Raw genomic sequence first — 16,756 nt, forward strand, 5'->3', positions numbered from 1 at the left:
TCTCGACACCCTGTACATCCTGGATTCCATTGTTCGTAAAAGAATGACTACGAAAAAAATATCTCTCAAGCGTGCAATTCAACGTACGAACAAATTTGTCAAAACTATGCCGTAAATACTGTTGAGATTATGAAACATCGTGTGAACCATGTAATCGTTTTCTCCGAAATAAATGTCGAGATACTTTAACTCGACCATCGCCCTTTTATGCTATTGGACAACATCGTGTAACGATGCATCGAGATCGAGACATTTTTCGGAGAAAATTCTGCGCCATCGAATTTTACATCGTGAAGTATAGATAATCGTTACGACTCGGAGTGGGAAGCCTGACGAACGACGGGGACCATAGAAACGAGCGCTAGCCGAAGAAAGTAAAGTTTTCGAACATCGATGAGAAATACCTATCGGAAGTGGGAAAAAATGAAGCGTGCTTCGTTCGAAGCGTGTTCAATAACGCGGTAATGCCGATTAACAGAAACTTCTCCATTCATAGCGTCGAGAGACTGAGTGACATAAATAGTTCTATCACAGCTGAATCGATCGAATATCCGAGTCTGCGTGTTAGAGGAGGCGCCATGCGACTTCTCCGTAAATTTCAGCGTCCGTCGTGATCTCGTTCGTCGCAGTTCGCATTTCGTCGCAACGGCTCGGTGGCTGTGTGAAATATTTTTCAACTCGGACCCATAGACGCCACACCGCGTAAGTATCGCGAACAATAGTCATCGAACGTTGTCGTCCTTACGATTGTAAAACGTTCATCGAACATACGTTTCGGTCTTTATCGGTGGTGACGACGTTTCGTGCGTCTCGTCCTCGGAAAAACCGAGAATACACTCGCGCTTTCCGAAACGATCGTGTCGAAATTCGCGAAAACGTTCGGTGGTAACATCAAAGGGGCGATGTACGCCTAACAGAGAGAACATCTTTGCAGACGCTAAAATGCCATCGGTTCGCCGGATGATCCTGGGACACGTCATGTCCGGTTTGTGTACCAAAATGAATCGGACGAAAAAGCTTCAAGGCGATTTACTGGAAACGCCGATGAAGAGATGCCTGTCCACATTCGACATCACGTTGCTCGGTAAGTGTGCGCGGTATTTTTTTTCTCTTTCTTTCTCGTGCTATTTCCAGTCGTAAGGACATACCGCGGATCGCCACTCGCGGTATCGCGTCCGTTCGCGATAAGGTGCTTTTCGTACCGGAAAAATGTTAATTGCACATGCATCGTATGACATTCTGATTCGATGAGGCATGCGTATCCCCGTATTGGACCCGGAATGCAAAATTGTCCGCGATTCCTCGGCGATGGTAAACCCGCGTTTTATCTTTCAGGCGTGGGTCATATGGTCGGCGCTGGAATCTACGTTCTGACAGGAGCGGTGGCCCACAACACGGCCGGTCCCGGTGTAATTTTGAGCTTTCTCTTGGCCGGAATAGCCTCCCTGTTGGCGGCACTCTGTTACGCAGAGTTTGGGGCGCGTGTTCCGAAAGCTGGAAGCGCTTACGTTTACACTTACATCTCCGTCGGAGAGTTCTGGGCTTTCGTGATCGGTTGGAACATCATACTGGAGCACATGATCGGTAAAAGATTTTTCTGCCCCCTCTTGGGGTTTTCATCTCCGTAAAAGAGAATGTTAAAGGGGGTCGTGTTTCTGGTACGGTGTTGGAAAAGAAAAATTTTTACGTAACGTGCGCAAGGAATCAAGGAACAATAGTTATACATACACACACAGGGTGTGATAAGAAGAATTGCTTACCTTATATATTTCATTCCGTGGAGCCTGTTGAACGAAGGCCTCTGTAATTTGTCACGTCTTATGTTTTGAAAGATATCAAGGTGACTTTGAGTCTTTTAAACAATACTGCATGTTTTTTTAGGTCGACTCAAGGTCACCTTATTATCGATCATCGAATTCGTCTTTTTGTCGACTATAGCGCGATACTGAACATTTTATTAAACGTTTATATGTTTCGTGTGTAATGTTTTACGATGGAATCGATAGATAACGAGATATTTTGAATAGCATTTCTTATCGAGCCGTTTTGTATAGTCGATAACTTGTCATCGAAAATAACTTGTTATTTATCGATCTCGGTCACATTGTCTCGTATCTTCCAACGTGTCGGGGTGATCTTGAATTTCTTTTTAAACGAGACCGCGTATATTTTTCAAGCGTCGTGTTACGGCGAACGAAAACAACAAAAAACGACCTAGAACAATACGACCTTGACCCTTGAAACGTACATTATTTCCACCGACTTCTGTGTTTGTGGAACGAATAGTCATTTCCAAATCGATGTGTATTAATCGACGTGGCCCAGTTGGCCCCCTCGTTCGCCAGACCTCAAATCCATTGAACTACTCTCCGGGACACATTAGAAGACACTGTTTACCAGAATTACGTCGTCATCGACCATACCGCGTGACTTGCGACAATATTACAGGTTTTGTCGTTCGTTTCGTCAACGTTTGGAAAATTGTCGATACGTGAACGATCTCGTGCCTTCGAACACGTTCGTTGAAAACATTAAAAGCTATACACACTTTCGTTTCCACGGGACTTGTAACAGATTTTCTTTGTGCAGTGTGGATGAAGGTTGTTTCAAGGTCGTTCGAAGGTCACTTTGTTACAGGTAATCGAATTTGTATTTTTCTTCTCTACAATCTACTACCGGAGAAACAATGACGGTGTCGGTGAAAAATTCAAGGACACCGAAAAAAGTGAAATGCTTCCGTTCAATGAGTTCCATCGAATGCAACGTATTCGGCACGCTACAACTTTTCCATCGACCTATCATTGGTACAGAATACGAAAATCATCATTTTCGAACATTATCCTCTCGCGTAATCGTCACGCTCGCGAACAGGCGCTGCATCTGTGGCCAGAGCTTGGAGCGGATACGTGGATTCCTTGGTTGGTGGATCGATCAGCAATTACACCCGTCAAATGATGCACGGCTACACCATGGGGGAACCCCTAGGACATTTCCCCGACTTTCTCGCCGGTGCTTTGTGCCTGGCGTACGCCATGTTGCTTGCGTTGGGCGTTAAGTGCTCAGCGACGGTTAACTCTCTGCTGACTATCGTCAATCTGGCCGTAATGGCGTTGGTGATCGGTTTGGGTATCACTTACGCGGACATCTCGAACTGGAGCAGCGAGAAGGGAAGTTTCCTGCCGTTCGGTTTCGGCGGTGTACTCGCAGGTACTGTCTGGAGCTACGAAGAATGCACTTGGCCACATGGGCACGATGCGATTGAGAATTTTTCCCCATAAATTACGTTCCGAGGCTAGTACGGTAGAACCTCCCGTATCCGTACCAATTGAGAGACAAAAGTAGAGGGACAAAGAAATTTTTGAATAATAGTGAACAGAAATCGATAAAGTAGATTGCTTTGATATTTAACAAGGAAATTTTTAGATAGAACGATCATTTTTTTCTACCAAACTTTGGTTTATTCGAATAGAAATCAATTACACAGACTTTTTAATACGAGTAACCGTCGAGGCGCTATCTATTGAAATTTTTCTCCGTGGATATTCAATTGACCGGTACCATAACGTGTTTCGAATTTTATTAACCAATCGTTACTTTCTCCCGTCCTTTTAATCTTTCGTTCAACCGACATCGACCGTTCAATTTAAATTCCATCCGGGTACATTCTCTCCGTTGCACAGTTACTCGAATATCTGCTCGCGGCATCGGGGCGAATCACCGTTCGTTATTAATATTTATATCGTGTTCCGTGCGAACAGGTGCCGCAACGTGCTTCTACGCTTTCGTGGGCTTCGACTCGATCGCGACTTCCGGTGAAGAGGCGCGCGATCCTGGTTACAGCATACCGCGAGCAACACTCCTCTCGATGGCTATTGTCACCATTGGTTACGTGCTGGTGGGGGCAGCACTGACGTTGGTCGTGCCCTATTACAACATCAATCCAGCGGCGGCACTTCCAGAAGCCTTTTCGTCGAGGGGAATCCCTTGGGCGAAATACGCGATAAGGTCGGTTGCGTGTTCGTTGATTCTCGCGTTGTTTCGAAACGAAAAACTCTCTCTTTGAATTAATTTCACTAAAAGGTTCTACTTTTGTTGAACAATGAAAGGGTTAAATTGAACGAATTTACACGCAGCGTGGGGGCCTTGTGCGGAATGACGACGACTCTCTTTGGATCTCTGTTCTCTCTGCCACGAACGATGTACGCGATGGCGAATGACGGGCTGCTCTTTGGGTTCCTTGGTCACGTGAGCGAACGCACCCAAGTCCCGGTCTTCAATTTAGCGATCAGCGGCTCCGTGAGCGCGTTGATCGCGTTGCTCTTCGATCTTCAGCATCTGGTCGAGTTCATGTCGATCGGTACCTTTCTGGCCTACACCATTGTCTCGGCCAGTGTGATCATCTTGAGATATCGTCCCGAGAAGATCACCCCCGTGCCATCGAACGCTGGCACCCCGAGTAGTTTGGCATCACCGCCTACAGAGAGCGCTGATTCCAATAGCGATTGCAATAGCGTCACATCCGCCGAATCGGAGGTAATTTATACTTATAAATGAAAATCTACACATCGTTCAAGGAATACGATTAAGGTGGCAGGACTAACGCGTTACAAAGTAATACGTATTGTAAATCAACACCAAGACGAAAGTAAACATTTGCTCGATACAAGTTTTACCTCTAAAAATAGATTCCTTTAAAGACTGGGACTTTTTATTCTTTAGATTTCAAACTACTATTTATAACAAAAAAAAAAAATCGATCGTTGCAACATTTCAAACTATCCCGCCCCCTTAATCGTATTATTAGTGACTCCGTTACCCTCGATAATTATACACGTTACTTCCCAGCTTAGTTACGTGTCTTCGAAAAACAAACAAGGCGATACATTAGTATTTTTTCACTTTGTTTTGTAAGGAATATACGAATACGAGATAAACTTTAGTTCAGTTTACTCGAGGGACTCTCACACGAGGAATCTTTTTAGGTTCTAGACTCTCTTGTTTAGGTTCTAGACCGAAGGGCGTTTCGAAGATCAGTCCTCGTCGAACGTGCATCAAGAGTCGATGCACACCTTATCTATGTATTTTTCTTCTTACAACTTTCTTTTTCTTCCTCTCCTTTTTACTTTCTTATTTGTATATTATAATGTACATAAAGGACTAATACCCGTTTAAGGGTAAATAATAATAATAATACTAATAATAATTTGGTTCACCTTGTTTCGTTTCGTAGCTTTTGGATTTGAGCGAAGGCACTGGAAAACTGAAAGCACGATACATCTGGCTGGCAAACTTCTTGGGCAACTGCAAACCTGGAAACACGGTGGCCGTTTTCGTGACGATCTACACAGTTGGCTGTGTCTCTCTGTGCCCCCTGTTGATACTGATATCGCAAACCTGTTTCTCTCCCGCCTGGTGGGACTATTTCGTCGTGGCGCATGTTATTCTGATATTGATCGGCAGTACGTATCATCGTTCTCCATTTCTTCTATACCTTGATTCATTTGAATGGCTAATCGCAAGGTAACCGTAGGTTTGCTCGTGATCGGTGCTCATCAACAGAATCCACCCACTGGTAAATTTCGAGTACCCATGGTACCCCTGGTACCGGCGCTGAGTATTCTGTTCAACGTGGGACTGATGTTCCACCTGTCGCTACTGACTTGGCTGCGATTCCTGGTGTGGATGATAGTCGGTGAGTCGTTGAGTTTTGTTCGTTTAATCGATAACTTGCAGTCCCTCGTTTCGAAGATCGTCCATCACTCTTACACGCGCGTTGGTTTCGTTTGTCTTTGCTTTACCACGTCTTCCAGAGAGACTCGTACATTGCTCAATTGTACCGTTAGTACAATTCTTTGTGGAAGTTAAGAAAAGTGCGATAAAATATTAGAATTTTTTTCGAAATGACGGGTCTGTTTGGACCCAGGTGTAGCATATGAAAAAAAGTCGCATAATTGTTGGTCTTACGTTCTCTTTAATGACTAGTGAGTACTTTTTCTTTTTTTCTTCCATCAATTCCTTTTTACCTATTAATATCAATTCTAATTTCTACACCATCGACAGTTGAGTCATCGTTTCGCTGGTTTCGAATGCATTTAAGTGATGTCGGAATGTCGAAGTTTGCAATTTTTGCCACTTTTTACAAAAATGAACAAATAATTTTTTATCTCCGAAGCAACCGACCGTATCGACTCCCACTTCTTTTGTTTTCTTATTTCGTAAATTTCGGTTAAAGAATGCTTGTTTAAAAATTCAGCAAAGATTTAAAAATACAGCACGACTCCTCGTAGATTTTTCTACAAAGTAAATCATTTCTAGAGTGGACATTTTATAATTAACATCTCGGTCAGCTGTTAAAGGTCGTGGTTTGCCCCGGTTTCAGGTAACCGACACTTTCACCCCGCTATTATGATCAACGTATCGCACGAACGCTCTCGGATCGTTATTTTTTCAATGGAGATATACAATCGAAATCGACCGGTCCCATGGCCATATCAATGGTGTCGTGTATATCTTTCGAACAATTTCAACAATCTCCACCTTAACTCTTTGGTGCACGGTAGGATCTTTCAAATACCCCGATGTGGAATATTTTTCAACCCATGAGAAATTAAAGTAACTCCACACAAGTTGCACGATGAGACTGTTAATATTCCATCTCATAATTAAATATCTAATCAATCTATTTCTTTTAGTTTTAGTTATTTTGTATCATTTCACACGTTTCTATTGTACCGACCTTGCATTCACCTAGAATCTTCGATACACGATTTTTACCTAACCCAGAACTGTACGTGTATTGAAAATACTTCAGTCTTCGGAAAATTTTCCAACTGCGCGTATCTGCTTGCTCTCGGTGCGTTTCTCAAGATGGTTTCGTCATCGGTGTAACAATCTTTATAATTGGAGGTATCATTATCGGTCTGTAGAATATAGCTCGTACAATTCATGCGTACGTGTGCGAACAGTGTGATTCCAAGTGTCATTGGATTCGTGATTTTTTACGGAAAGTGCGGGCTTTTACGGTGATTGTTGTGTGAAATTACATCATGAGAACACACGGAACAAACCGAAAGTGGCTTATCCGAACCAGGGCTATCTCGATGTTGATCGATCGAATAGAAGCGGTGAGTTGTGTCAATACATTATTGTTATCTGTAGGAGTGCCTCCATTGACGCGTTAAACTTCAAGATCTAAGAAACGAGCAATTGGAATAGTAAATCGAGACCGCGATGCATCGAAAAGAAGTTTATCGGATCGTACAAAATACTTCCAAAAAAATCTAGGAAAATACAAACGAAGTAATCAAGTTGACAGTTTCGATGTTAAACATTCATTTGTACGATCAGTTTTCAAAAGAAAAAAATCGACAAAAATCGCAAATTTCGTCGTCTCGTGATTTTTAAACAAATTTGAAACCGGTAAAATGTTGAAACCTAACATCCCTTCCATGATTTTATATAATCTGCATAATACTTTGAGTTTGTAAAAATATCTAACCTTGTGTATGGTTTCAAGGTGATTTTTTTCTTTTTTTTTTAGTTTTTAAGGTCATCGATTTCTTTTTATAAGTAAATTAAATACTATCATCGTTTGCATATTTTTATCACTTGTATATTCTTATCACTTGTACATTCTTATCTTTTGTATGTTCTTATCACTTGCATATTCTTATCGTTTACATATTGCAGTTTATGTCGAGCCAGGTTCAGCTGTACACTATAAACTTGAGATGATTTGAACTTGGAAATTGATGACTCAATTATAAACTTCTACGTTCGAGCTCCCTATAATACTAGGTTGTTCGATAAAACTTATTTTACAGTACTAGGTTGTTCTTATTGAACTTATAGAACAGTACAGTACTAGATTGCTCGATAAATTTTATCGAACGAGCTATTACATGGACACATGATATTCGATTCTCGTTAATCTGATCGTTCGTGTGTTGCAGGTATGTTGATATACTTTTTGTACGGGATTCACTACAGCAAAGAATCGGCCAGTCCGAATTCGTATTCGATTCTAATGGCGACCTCGGAAGCCGGAAGAGGCGCGAAGTGGGGTGCCACGTTGCGCGTTAATCAAAAGAGCGATAAAGTACCGATTTTAAACGACGACGATTACGTCGCTCACTAAAACGAGCGTCATAGATCATAGATCGTGAAAATTGTATAAAAGATATTCTAATCGACGCGCTGGATGTAAGTACGTAAATCGTTATCTCTAGAGAAGCGAAGCGGTACATCGACCATTTTTCTCTTTGTCGAGACACGTAGACACACCGACTCGAAAACGAAGAGCAAAGGGACGTTTGTAAATATCTACGTTACGTAATAATGCTGAATCGAGTTAATCGTTTCCCTTTAAAACCCTCTGCCCTTGAAACACAAGCGGCTGAACATTGGAGAGATCTCAGAACAGACAAGACTGTGTTTTAGTACCTACTTGGACTGGTTTGTTCGTTGTATTATACATGCAAATCCCAGAAAAGTTAGCCGAAAAGAGTCTTCTTTATATATTTTCTCGCGCACAAGCGTTCGTGGCATCTTTTGTGTTCTATACGCGCAATTGTTCGATCCCGATCACGATAATTTCAAACGTTCGATTATTCGCAGTACGTGTAATGTATTTTTCATAGGTAAACGAGAAAACAAAGTTCGCTCGATAAATATATAGTACAACGGCAGAATTTCGAGATACTGTAAGGGAAAGTATTAAATTGAACCGATTCTTGATCCATCTGCAATCGTCTGGTCTGAAACGAAGAATTCGAGAACTTTGTTTACGAGGATACGGGGAAACTTAGAGATGTAAAATGTGTACGCGTTCAATCGCCAAGTAGACGACATGCTCCGGGCATAATGTTCAAATCAAAAGAGAGAACAAAAGGTTAGAGGAAAACGTGTATTTTTAACGAAAGACCAGATTTTTAAAAGGGAGTCCCACGCGACTGTCTCTTTTAGTGAATTTTAACGTTCTGCTACAAGGATCGAAACATGGTGCTTTGGGAACGGATAGACTAATTATACAGTAAGATAATATGAATCTAAAAACATGACAATAGATTCGCCCGTTCGCACAGCGGGCATTTAAGCTTAAGGTTACCTATACAACGGATTTGCTAAGCACGTGGATTGCCCAGTGGCGTATCCATCGATCGGTGCACGGATTCTGCCATTAAGGAAACTTATTTTGCCTCTTACACGTGGACCATTTTCCAATTAGAACAAATTCCGTATACAAGTGTGTCGGTCCGAATTTAAACGCAGATCGACTCGACGCGATCGACTACTATGAACATTTTCGTGTCGTTCGTTAACGAGAATTCAAATATTTATATTTTCGCTATTACCGGTAGGTTGTCGAGGTTTTCCCGGTGAAAATGAGTCCAAACACGACCTCATTCGGACTGTTTATGGGTTACTCGTGTCGCTTTTGAGAAACTTCCCCCACCCTCCCTCCTTACGATATAATTAAAAGTGGTTACTTTTAACTTTTCGCGTCGTCCGTCAACGAGAATTCAAATTTTGATATCTTTGTTATTACGAATAGGTTGTCGAGGTTTTCCCGGTGAAAATGAGTCCAAACGCGACCTTATTCGGATAACTTGTGCGTTTTTCGCGTCGTTTTTGAAAAACTTGCCCCCTCTCCTCCCGACCGCGTATAATTAAAAGTGGTCCGAACGAAGTCGTGTTTGGACTCATTTTCATCGGGCGAATCTCACCTATCTAGTGGTGACACTCTCGTGAACAATAAAAATTGAAACGCGAATCGACCGGACGTGATCAACTACCACTCGTTTCGCAACTTGAGAACGCCACTGGGATCAACCGTTCCTAATTCACCAATTTATTCGCGATTGCTTCGAAGTTACAAGGATATCTAACGAACACTTGCAACGAAGGAAATATCGGTATCGCGGTTACCGTTTTTCCGTGCAGGTACGCGCGTATCGTCTTCACGGTCCTCTGCTCGGCGGACTCGTCGAAGATCGATTACAATAACGGATAAATCTAATCGGTGTTACGCAAAAAAAGTATATACGTATCTGTTAATAATATCGTGTGTAAAGATTACCACCGTCGAAGTGCCGTAGACGTTACTTTAGATGAATAACAACCATCGTAGCGAAACCGTAACCACGTTTGTACAAAGTTCGTTTAAACGCCGAAAGTTAGACATTTCCGAGACTACGATACATCGTACAGAGTGAATCGCTTAAGTCACCCGACGTAGAAACGTTTTCTTCGCGTAGCTCCCGTTTTAAGCGATTCACTCTATAGAATAGAAAAGCGTGGTTAAAAGAAAAAGAAAAAAAAGAGGAGAAATCGGAACGAATCGAGATGTACGCTGGAATATTTTCTTTTCGTGAAGGGAGACAATGTTGGTAAACTCTCCTTCGTCGCACAATTCGCAAAGTGCACAAACCATAGAGAATTTATATGTTATTTAACCCCGCCCCCGCCCCCCTGAACCTTCTGGAACGTACGCGCGTTTCATGACGCTTAATGTACAGTAGATTACGTTACGTAATATAAATATTAAACATACATAACGTACAAAGAGATCGACTCGCGTGAACAGGGCGCTGCAACGCGCGATCGTATTACGCATACATAAACATTGGTACCAAAAATTATCGTCAGTGTACTCTGTATATCTTCTAATATAAAAACGTTTACGATCGAAAATAATTCTGTTCCCTTACCCTGGAATGTTTCGCGTTCGAATTTTGAACTGTAGCTTTGGTGGACAATTCCGTGAGATCGTTTACTCGTCGTCTCACGCATACGTATATTTATTTATTTATTCGTTTATTTACAAAAGTAATCGTAAAAATAAATCGTAACGTCGAGCACGAAGGCTTTTCCTAACTCGTTAATTCAAGCAGTGTAAATGTTAAAAGGCAAAACAAATGGTTCGACAACGAATTGTTGTTCTTTTCCGATCAGGAAATGGCTCGTTTGAGCGACGTATCGTAATAACACGTCGGTTGAAAACACACGATTCTAGAGTCCTTGGTACTGGACGTCGTATCGACTGTTGAACAAGTTCGACACAGTGGGCCGTTAATGACACGGACGACGGTGATTTACGAGCGAACGTACGGATAAAAGGGCAGGCCTCGCTCTGCACAGCTTCAAAAGGACCTTCGATACCGAAAAAGCCCCTTCCCCTTTGTCCAAGTACGCTCAAGTTTGCAACATGTTCGTGCGAGTGATTCTGATCGCGACGGTACTCAGCTTCGTTTACATGCGAAGCACCGAGTCCCGAGAGGTTCTACTCCCGTCTACATTCGATAAACAACGCACCACAGGGATCGACGTGGACACCGAATCGACCAAAATCGTAACTATTTTACTTGCTGTTCTTCGTGTAATTTCGGGAGAAGAAGCGACCGCGCTCGTATCTTATATCGTTGTTTAAAGGCCAAGGTCACATTGAGAATGGTAAGCGATCGAGCGAATACCGGTAAAATAAAAACGAAGACTACAGATTTATATTGAATAAACCGTACAGTAATAGAAATCGAGTCCCAAGGTACGTAGAAAAGGACAAGTCGAAGAGAAAAGAGGTCCGAGAGTTGAGACGAAAAAAAAATGTGGGGATGAACACAGACAGTGATGTCGTAGATCGTTTCTTGCAGTAACCTAACTCATACTATATTTGAATGAACACCGTATTTTTTTTTTTTTTTTGCGAATTCTCAACATTGGAAAATCGTATACCGGCTCTCGAACAAAAGAATATACACGATCTGTTTATCCATACACCGCTCGATATTGCCGCTTACCGTTTACCGCCTTCAATATGACCACGGCTTAACATAACCATGGTGATGGTACACCGTGTTTTCGAACAGATGGAGAAGCTGATGCAAGAGTACAACTCGCAGGAGGAAAAACCCGATACAACCAAAAACACGAACACTTCGCTGGAATTATCCGATGGTACGGTCTCGGATCACGGATCCATGCATCCGGGAATGATGCACTTGAAGAAGCGAACAATGAATTACAAGGAGGATCGTCAGATCAATTCGCGACCCGGTTGCTGCGGATAAAAGAAAAAAGAAAACCGCGGATAAAGACGTACACAACAAACGATGAATATTGCCTCGTAAATACTTGCTCTCGAGATGTATTTAAGTGCGAACGTGTAGATAATACTTAAGTGCATACGGTAGATATCGTTCCGCAGCTTTCGGTTCCTTACGCGTTGAAGTATAATAAACGAAATAAAATAATTGGTTGCTGTGTAAAGATAATCGTACAAGTTTTCTTTTTTGCTCACGATCAATCCCAAAACACGTGATGATTCACAGACGACGCCGCGATAAGTACGGAAAATTTATAGAAGGAAGGTAAGATGAGCATGTCGTTCGTATGGAAAACTTTTATTAATATCATGTACTTAAGTATACAGACTTACAAGTACTGCGAACAATCGCAACTGTAATGTTCGAACTGCTCCAAGGACCGAGAGTACCATCAAATATAAACCAGTGCGATATATTACACATATTACATCGTAACTAAAATTCCACAAACCTTCATGGAAGGATAATACTCGAGGTTCGCACGTAAAAGCCTAAATTGCTTTTATTGTGCGTAACGCGTCGATACAATATATATACATATATATAAATATATACATATATATATGTACAAAGAACGGAGTCATACCGCGACGCGAACGACATGTTGAACATGCGATACATCCATTTATGATTAAAATAATTTTAGAATATACGCAGTACTTGGTTAATATTGGTATTCTGTTCATTGGAAAAATACATTCAATTTGACGAGAAAGGGGGAAATAAAAAAATTTTAAATAAATGTGTTGCGCTAAAAAAATTGGAACACTTGGTAAATGCGTGAAAAATTACCCGGACACACGACCGGCACGCGTTACAGGCATAGTCAAATTGTTTACTAACATACCTGGTGTAGCACGTAATTGTATGATTTTTCAAGAACTTTTGATAAACGAACAAAAGTTAGTCGGCTTTCGATCGGTTATCGTATTATTTATTTCAATTACAATATTAAAAATTTAGAACAAACTATTTTCAATAATTTAGGTAACACATGTTTTTGATAGCATAGCGTTGAAGCTCTTGTGAAGACAGGTTCAACGACCTGCTATATTATGATCTTGAAACGATATTGAATTTATAAAAGTGAGACCAACCGAGGAAAACGCTGTCATGAAAAGTTATTTTACTTCGATCAAATTACACGTTCAAACGAAAACTTTTAGTAATCTTTGACAGGAAAAATATTAACTATGTTTGTATTACTAAAGCAGCATAAATAACGTACAAAAATCAATATAATTTGTGCATGTTGTGATACCTTTATGCATTCAATTGCAATAAATGTTTGAGTCACAAAATATTTCGAGATTACTTTCATATACGAACGTGTAATTTGATTCAAATAAAAGAACATTTCACGCTAGCGTTTACCTTGATTGACTTTACATTTGTAAATTGAAGAAGCATGGTCATAGTATAGCAGATCATTGATCTCATTTTGACATCAGCTGTAACACTATGTGATCAAAAATATTCTAACGCCAAGTTTACCTAAATTTTTAATATTGTAATTTGTAGCCAATTGGAAAACGTCGAATTTTATTCGAAATACTTTTTTGTCCGATTATCGGAAATGTTGAAAAAATCGTAATAACAGTTATGTGCCATACCCTGTATACGTTGGTACTGTGTCAACAAGTTGTAACATCTATTTAGTACTGCTATCTGTTTTGCTTGGAAAGTATAACTTTCCAAGCAGATATCGGTCTGGCTTGCAAAAAGTCGATTTTTCCTTGACCCCACCTGAGCCATGCGAACCCTATGATCAAGCATAATATACTCTCTACGTAAAAGCCGTCAAGCTGCATATTACAATCGCCATTGTGCGTGTTCGTACAAAGCTGAAAATGAAAATTTTTTACAATGACAGTAAACAACTATCGGCTAATTAAATATTGTATACATTTATCAAACAAGTTTAACGTTTTTGCGCAGAACGCAGAATAGGCGCCGAAAAAATAATTAACAAGTCCACCAACCTCTCTTTTCGAAAATGTACTACAGTCGTTCGAAACGTCGGTGCTACATTGCCGAAACGTCAATGAATCAACGAACCAAAGTGCCGCTGTTGCTGGCCAATTACTCCCAAGATTAGATAATGTGTTTAGCAATGTCATGTAAGTACCACCCACGGCGGGATCGCTAATTTTTGCGAAGAACGCCATTGACGCCACAAACATACAACTTGTGAAAACCTGAGAAAAGGGAAAGTAACCTAAGTGCCTTTCTTTTTCTCTGAACTATTACCATTAACGAATTCATTTATGAATGATGTATCACCTGATGTATCAAATATAGAGCTATTAAAATTACAAAATAGTAGGCTGGAACTTGGCCATTTATCATTACGTGTGGTGTCACCCATACCAAGAACGCTGCTACCAGTCCAAAAGCTAATCTGTACGATTAATTACAAATATTTGCGATATATTCTTTTTGAAACAAAGCATTATATTTTATGCGTGTTTTCTAATCACCTATATGGCATTGCCTTTATGTACACATCCATAGGTCTTGGACCAGCTGTATATTTTGAGATTGCTAATGGCAATACTATCTGTAGCGGTATTATAGGCACAGCCATAAGAGTAAACTTTTCTCTTGGTATACCAGCTTCTACTAGTTTCAAACCAGTTACCGCATCGCAAGCACAAAATCCTATCTGTGATAATACAGTATTAATTTCGAGCCTATAAGTGTAATTCGTATAATATATATTTTCTGACCTTAGCAGTTAACAGGAAAATAATTATTATCTTTATAGACGGTAACTTGACAATATTCCAAAGCAATTTGTATGCGTGTTTGATATCTGTATTCAGTTCTTCGCTCCTGTGTACCTTCCCTGAATCCTCGTGTTTAAATAATGTAACTAAGGTGGTCGTAATTATAAAAATCCAACCCCAAAAGTAAAGAAATCCTGTGAAGAAAAATTAGAAGTTGTAATTACTAATTCCTAATACAAATTACTCTGAACAATTATAAAACTTTACCTGGTAGAGTCAACATGCCCTCGCTGGAAGGAGTAGATCTTAAATAACTGTTACAAAATTCAGCAGACTCCAATGCCATAAAAAGAACATAGCCCATAAAATAACCAGCAGTTTGTCCCACACTATTACAAGTTGATGCATAACCCACATTACATCTGAGATAAAAAGGAAAGTACAGCTATAGTAACAATATGCTAAATTGTATAAACTAATTAAAAAATTAAAACCATACCTTTTCAACATTGTGAGGGCCCAACCATCCACTACGATATCTTGAGTCGCAGCAAGGACGTTGAGAATAAAAAATATTATAGTTAACATTCCTATATTTGGCTTTATACTTTCATCACCTAGCCAACGATCCATGTGGCTCGATAAAAGGAGCATGAAGAAACCCATTAAATACTGAGTAGGAATTAACCATGTCTTCCGTCTTCCAAATTTTTTAGAAAACATGGAATCTACTATTGGTGCCCAAAAGAGTTTCAACGAAAAAGGCCACTGAACTAAACTAAATTCAGCCTAATAGTAAAATAATTTTTATAGAATATGGAGGTTTTTTTGCTTTAACAATTGTAATATAAGTTTTCAAATAACCTGTTGACGGTAAGAAACATCTCTCTTCTGCAACAACATAGGAATAGAACCACATAAACCTAATGGTATACCTTGTAACATGTACAAAAATAAGAGAATGGCGATGTTTTTTTCGTCCCCTCGTAAATCAGAATGTTCTTGTATGTGATTAAACTCCAGGACTCCATCCTCCGCATTGTCATTCTTTGCCATTTTCCTCCTTGGACCCATGAAGAACGATGTAAGTGATCAATCGCAATCTCATATACCTTACGAACCGATTTTTGACGGAACAGATGTTCCTCTTATGCACGCGTCAACTTCCAAACTTTTGCACGCTTACTTTTAATAACAATATTATGCGTTTCATGAGTTAAAGCATAGTTATCGATAGATTATTCCAAAATGTTGTAGATATGAATTCTTCGATCAAATGTCACAATCATCTTCCAGCGGAAGAATTACTTATACAAAAATAAACTGAATTATTTATGTTATGACAGGTCATCAACAATGACGCGAAACTAGTAAATAATATTTCGATGAAACGTAAATTTGTTTGATTTGTATTATAAATTACAATCGTCGGACGGCATTCAAAACTGTCTTGCCTCCGTCTCCTCAAGAAACATATAATTAAACTTGCAATGATTTGAGTTTGCCACGTTACTCTACATTAAGGACACGTCAGTACAAATTCTAGTTTGTCTTTCCCAGTCGTCAAGTCACGTGTGATACAGCATTACTAAAGTAACGATTCGATAGAGACGCAAAAATATTGGAGACGCCTATTGGCGACTTGCGCAGTTCACATGAACGGTCGGCAATATGTTCAGTTCCTTTAGAAACATTCCATCCGTTTTGGATAAAATTTCCCTAGTAGCAGATAGTGGCTTATCTCTGTAAGCTCTCTGGCTTCGAGTCACGTAGTTATATAATCGATTAACGTAATTGTTAAATTTAAAAAGCATTTTAGTTTCATTTACGCAATATTATTTCTGAAAAAGTTGTATTTAGGATTTCTTTGTTTTCTTCAAATGAATCAAATAATATTAGCAATTATACATAACTTACATTTACAAT

The 16,756-nt window shown here is 40.0% G+C and overlaps 3 protein-coding genes across 5 annotated transcripts; 2 read left to right on the forward strand and 1 right to left on the reverse strand.

The window, feature by feature from the left end:
• The first annotated feature begins 206 nt into the window (after nt 1-206).
• Nucleotides 207-11,175, forward strand: LOC143153373 (cationic amino acid transporter 4). Of its 2 annotated transcripts, XM_076324474.1 has the most exons (10): nt 207-461; nt 535-702; nt 935-1,084; nt 1,336-1,584; nt 2,872-3,207; nt 3,759-4,005; nt 4,134-4,533; nt 5,231-5,459; nt 5,531-5,692; nt 7,953-11,175. In XM_076324474.1, exons 3-10 carry the CDS (start codon nt 943-945, stop codon nt 8,135-8,137), a joined length of 1,950 nt encoding a protein of 649 aa, XP_076180589.1. In that variant the 5' UTR covers nt 207-461; nt 535-702; nt 935-942; the 3' UTR covers nt 8,138-11,175. The 2 variants fall into 2 exon arrangements, with proteins under 2 accessions (XP_076180589.1, XP_076180588.1); XM_076324473.1 differs by having other exon boundaries at nt 207-702.
• On the reverse strand, nt 10,784-16,387 carry LOC143153375 (acetyl-coenzyme A transporter 1). 2 transcript variants are annotated; one of them, XM_076324477.1, is made up of 9 exons: nt 16,017-16,387; nt 15,695-15,893; nt 15,330-15,619; nt 15,098-15,252; nt 14,831-15,024; nt 14,582-14,766; nt 14,385-14,502; nt 14,084-14,299; nt 10,784-13,945 (listed from the first exon to the last, which is right to left on the reverse strand). In XM_076324477.1, exons 2-9 carry the CDS (start codon nt 15,884-15,886, stop codon nt 13,766-13,768), a joined length of 1,530 nt encoding a protein of 509 aa, XP_076180592.1. In that variant the 5' UTR covers nt 15,887-15,893; nt 16,017-16,387; the 3' UTR covers nt 10,784-13,765. The 2 variants fall into 2 exon arrangements, with proteins under 2 accessions (XP_076180592.1, XP_076180591.1); XM_076324476.1 differs by having other exon boundaries at nt 15,695-16,387.
• On the forward strand, nt 11,198-12,719 carry LOC143153376 (uncharacterized). Its single transcript, XM_076324478.1, has 2 exons — nt 11,198-11,350; nt 11,865-12,719. The coding sequence occupies exons 1-2, from the start codon at nt 11,207-11,209 to the stop codon at nt 12,063-12,065; spliced, it is 345 nt and encodes a 114-aa protein (XP_076180593.1). The 5' UTR covers nt 11,198-11,206; the 3' UTR covers nt 12,066-12,719.
• Nucleotides 16,388-16,756: the final 369 nt, after the last annotated feature.

This window comes from Ptiloglossa arizonensis, chromosome 12, assembly GCF_051014685.1.
Source record: "Ptiloglossa arizonensis isolate GNS036 chromosome 12, iyPtiAriz1_principal, whole genome shotgun sequence".
NCBI classification, from domain to species: Eukaryota; Metazoa; Arthropoda; class Insecta; order Hymenoptera; family Colletidae; genus Ptiloglossa; species Ptiloglossa arizonensis.

Bases quoted from the DNA above. Each gene is read 5' to 3' on its own strand.
- LOC143153373 (XM_076324473.1), top strand. From the start codon at position 943: ATGCCATCGGTTCGCCGGATGATCCTGGGACACGTCATGTCCGGTTTG. The intron at 3,208-3,758 runs GTACTGTCTGGA...CCGTGCGAACAG, and splicing joins TTTCGGCGGTGTACTCGCAG to GTGCCGCAACGTGCTTCTAC. The intron at 4,006-4,133 runs GTCGGTTGCGTG...ATTTACACGCAG, and splicing joins TGGGCGAAATACGCGATAAG to CGTGGGGGCCTTGTGCGGAA.
- LOC143153376 (XM_076324478.1), top strand. From the start codon at position 11,207: ATGTTCGTGCGAGTGATTCTGATCGCGACGGTACTCAGCTTCGTTTAC. The intron at 11,351-11,864 runs GTAACTATTTTA...GTTTTCGAACAG, and splicing joins ACACCGAATCGACCAAAATC to ATGGAGAAGCTGATGCAAGA.
- LOC143153375 (XM_076324476.1), bottom strand. From the start codon at position 15,904: ATGGGTCCAAGGAGGAAAATGGCAAAGAATGACAATGCGGAGGATGGA. The intron at 15,253-15,329 runs GTATGGTTTTAA...TTTTTATCTCAG, and splicing joins GCCCTCACAATGTTGAAAAG to ATGTAATGTGGGTTATGCAT. The intron at 15,025-15,097 runs GTAAAGTTTTAT...TTTTCTTCACAG, and splicing joins GGGCATGTTGACTCTACCAG to GATTTCTTTACTTTTGGGGT.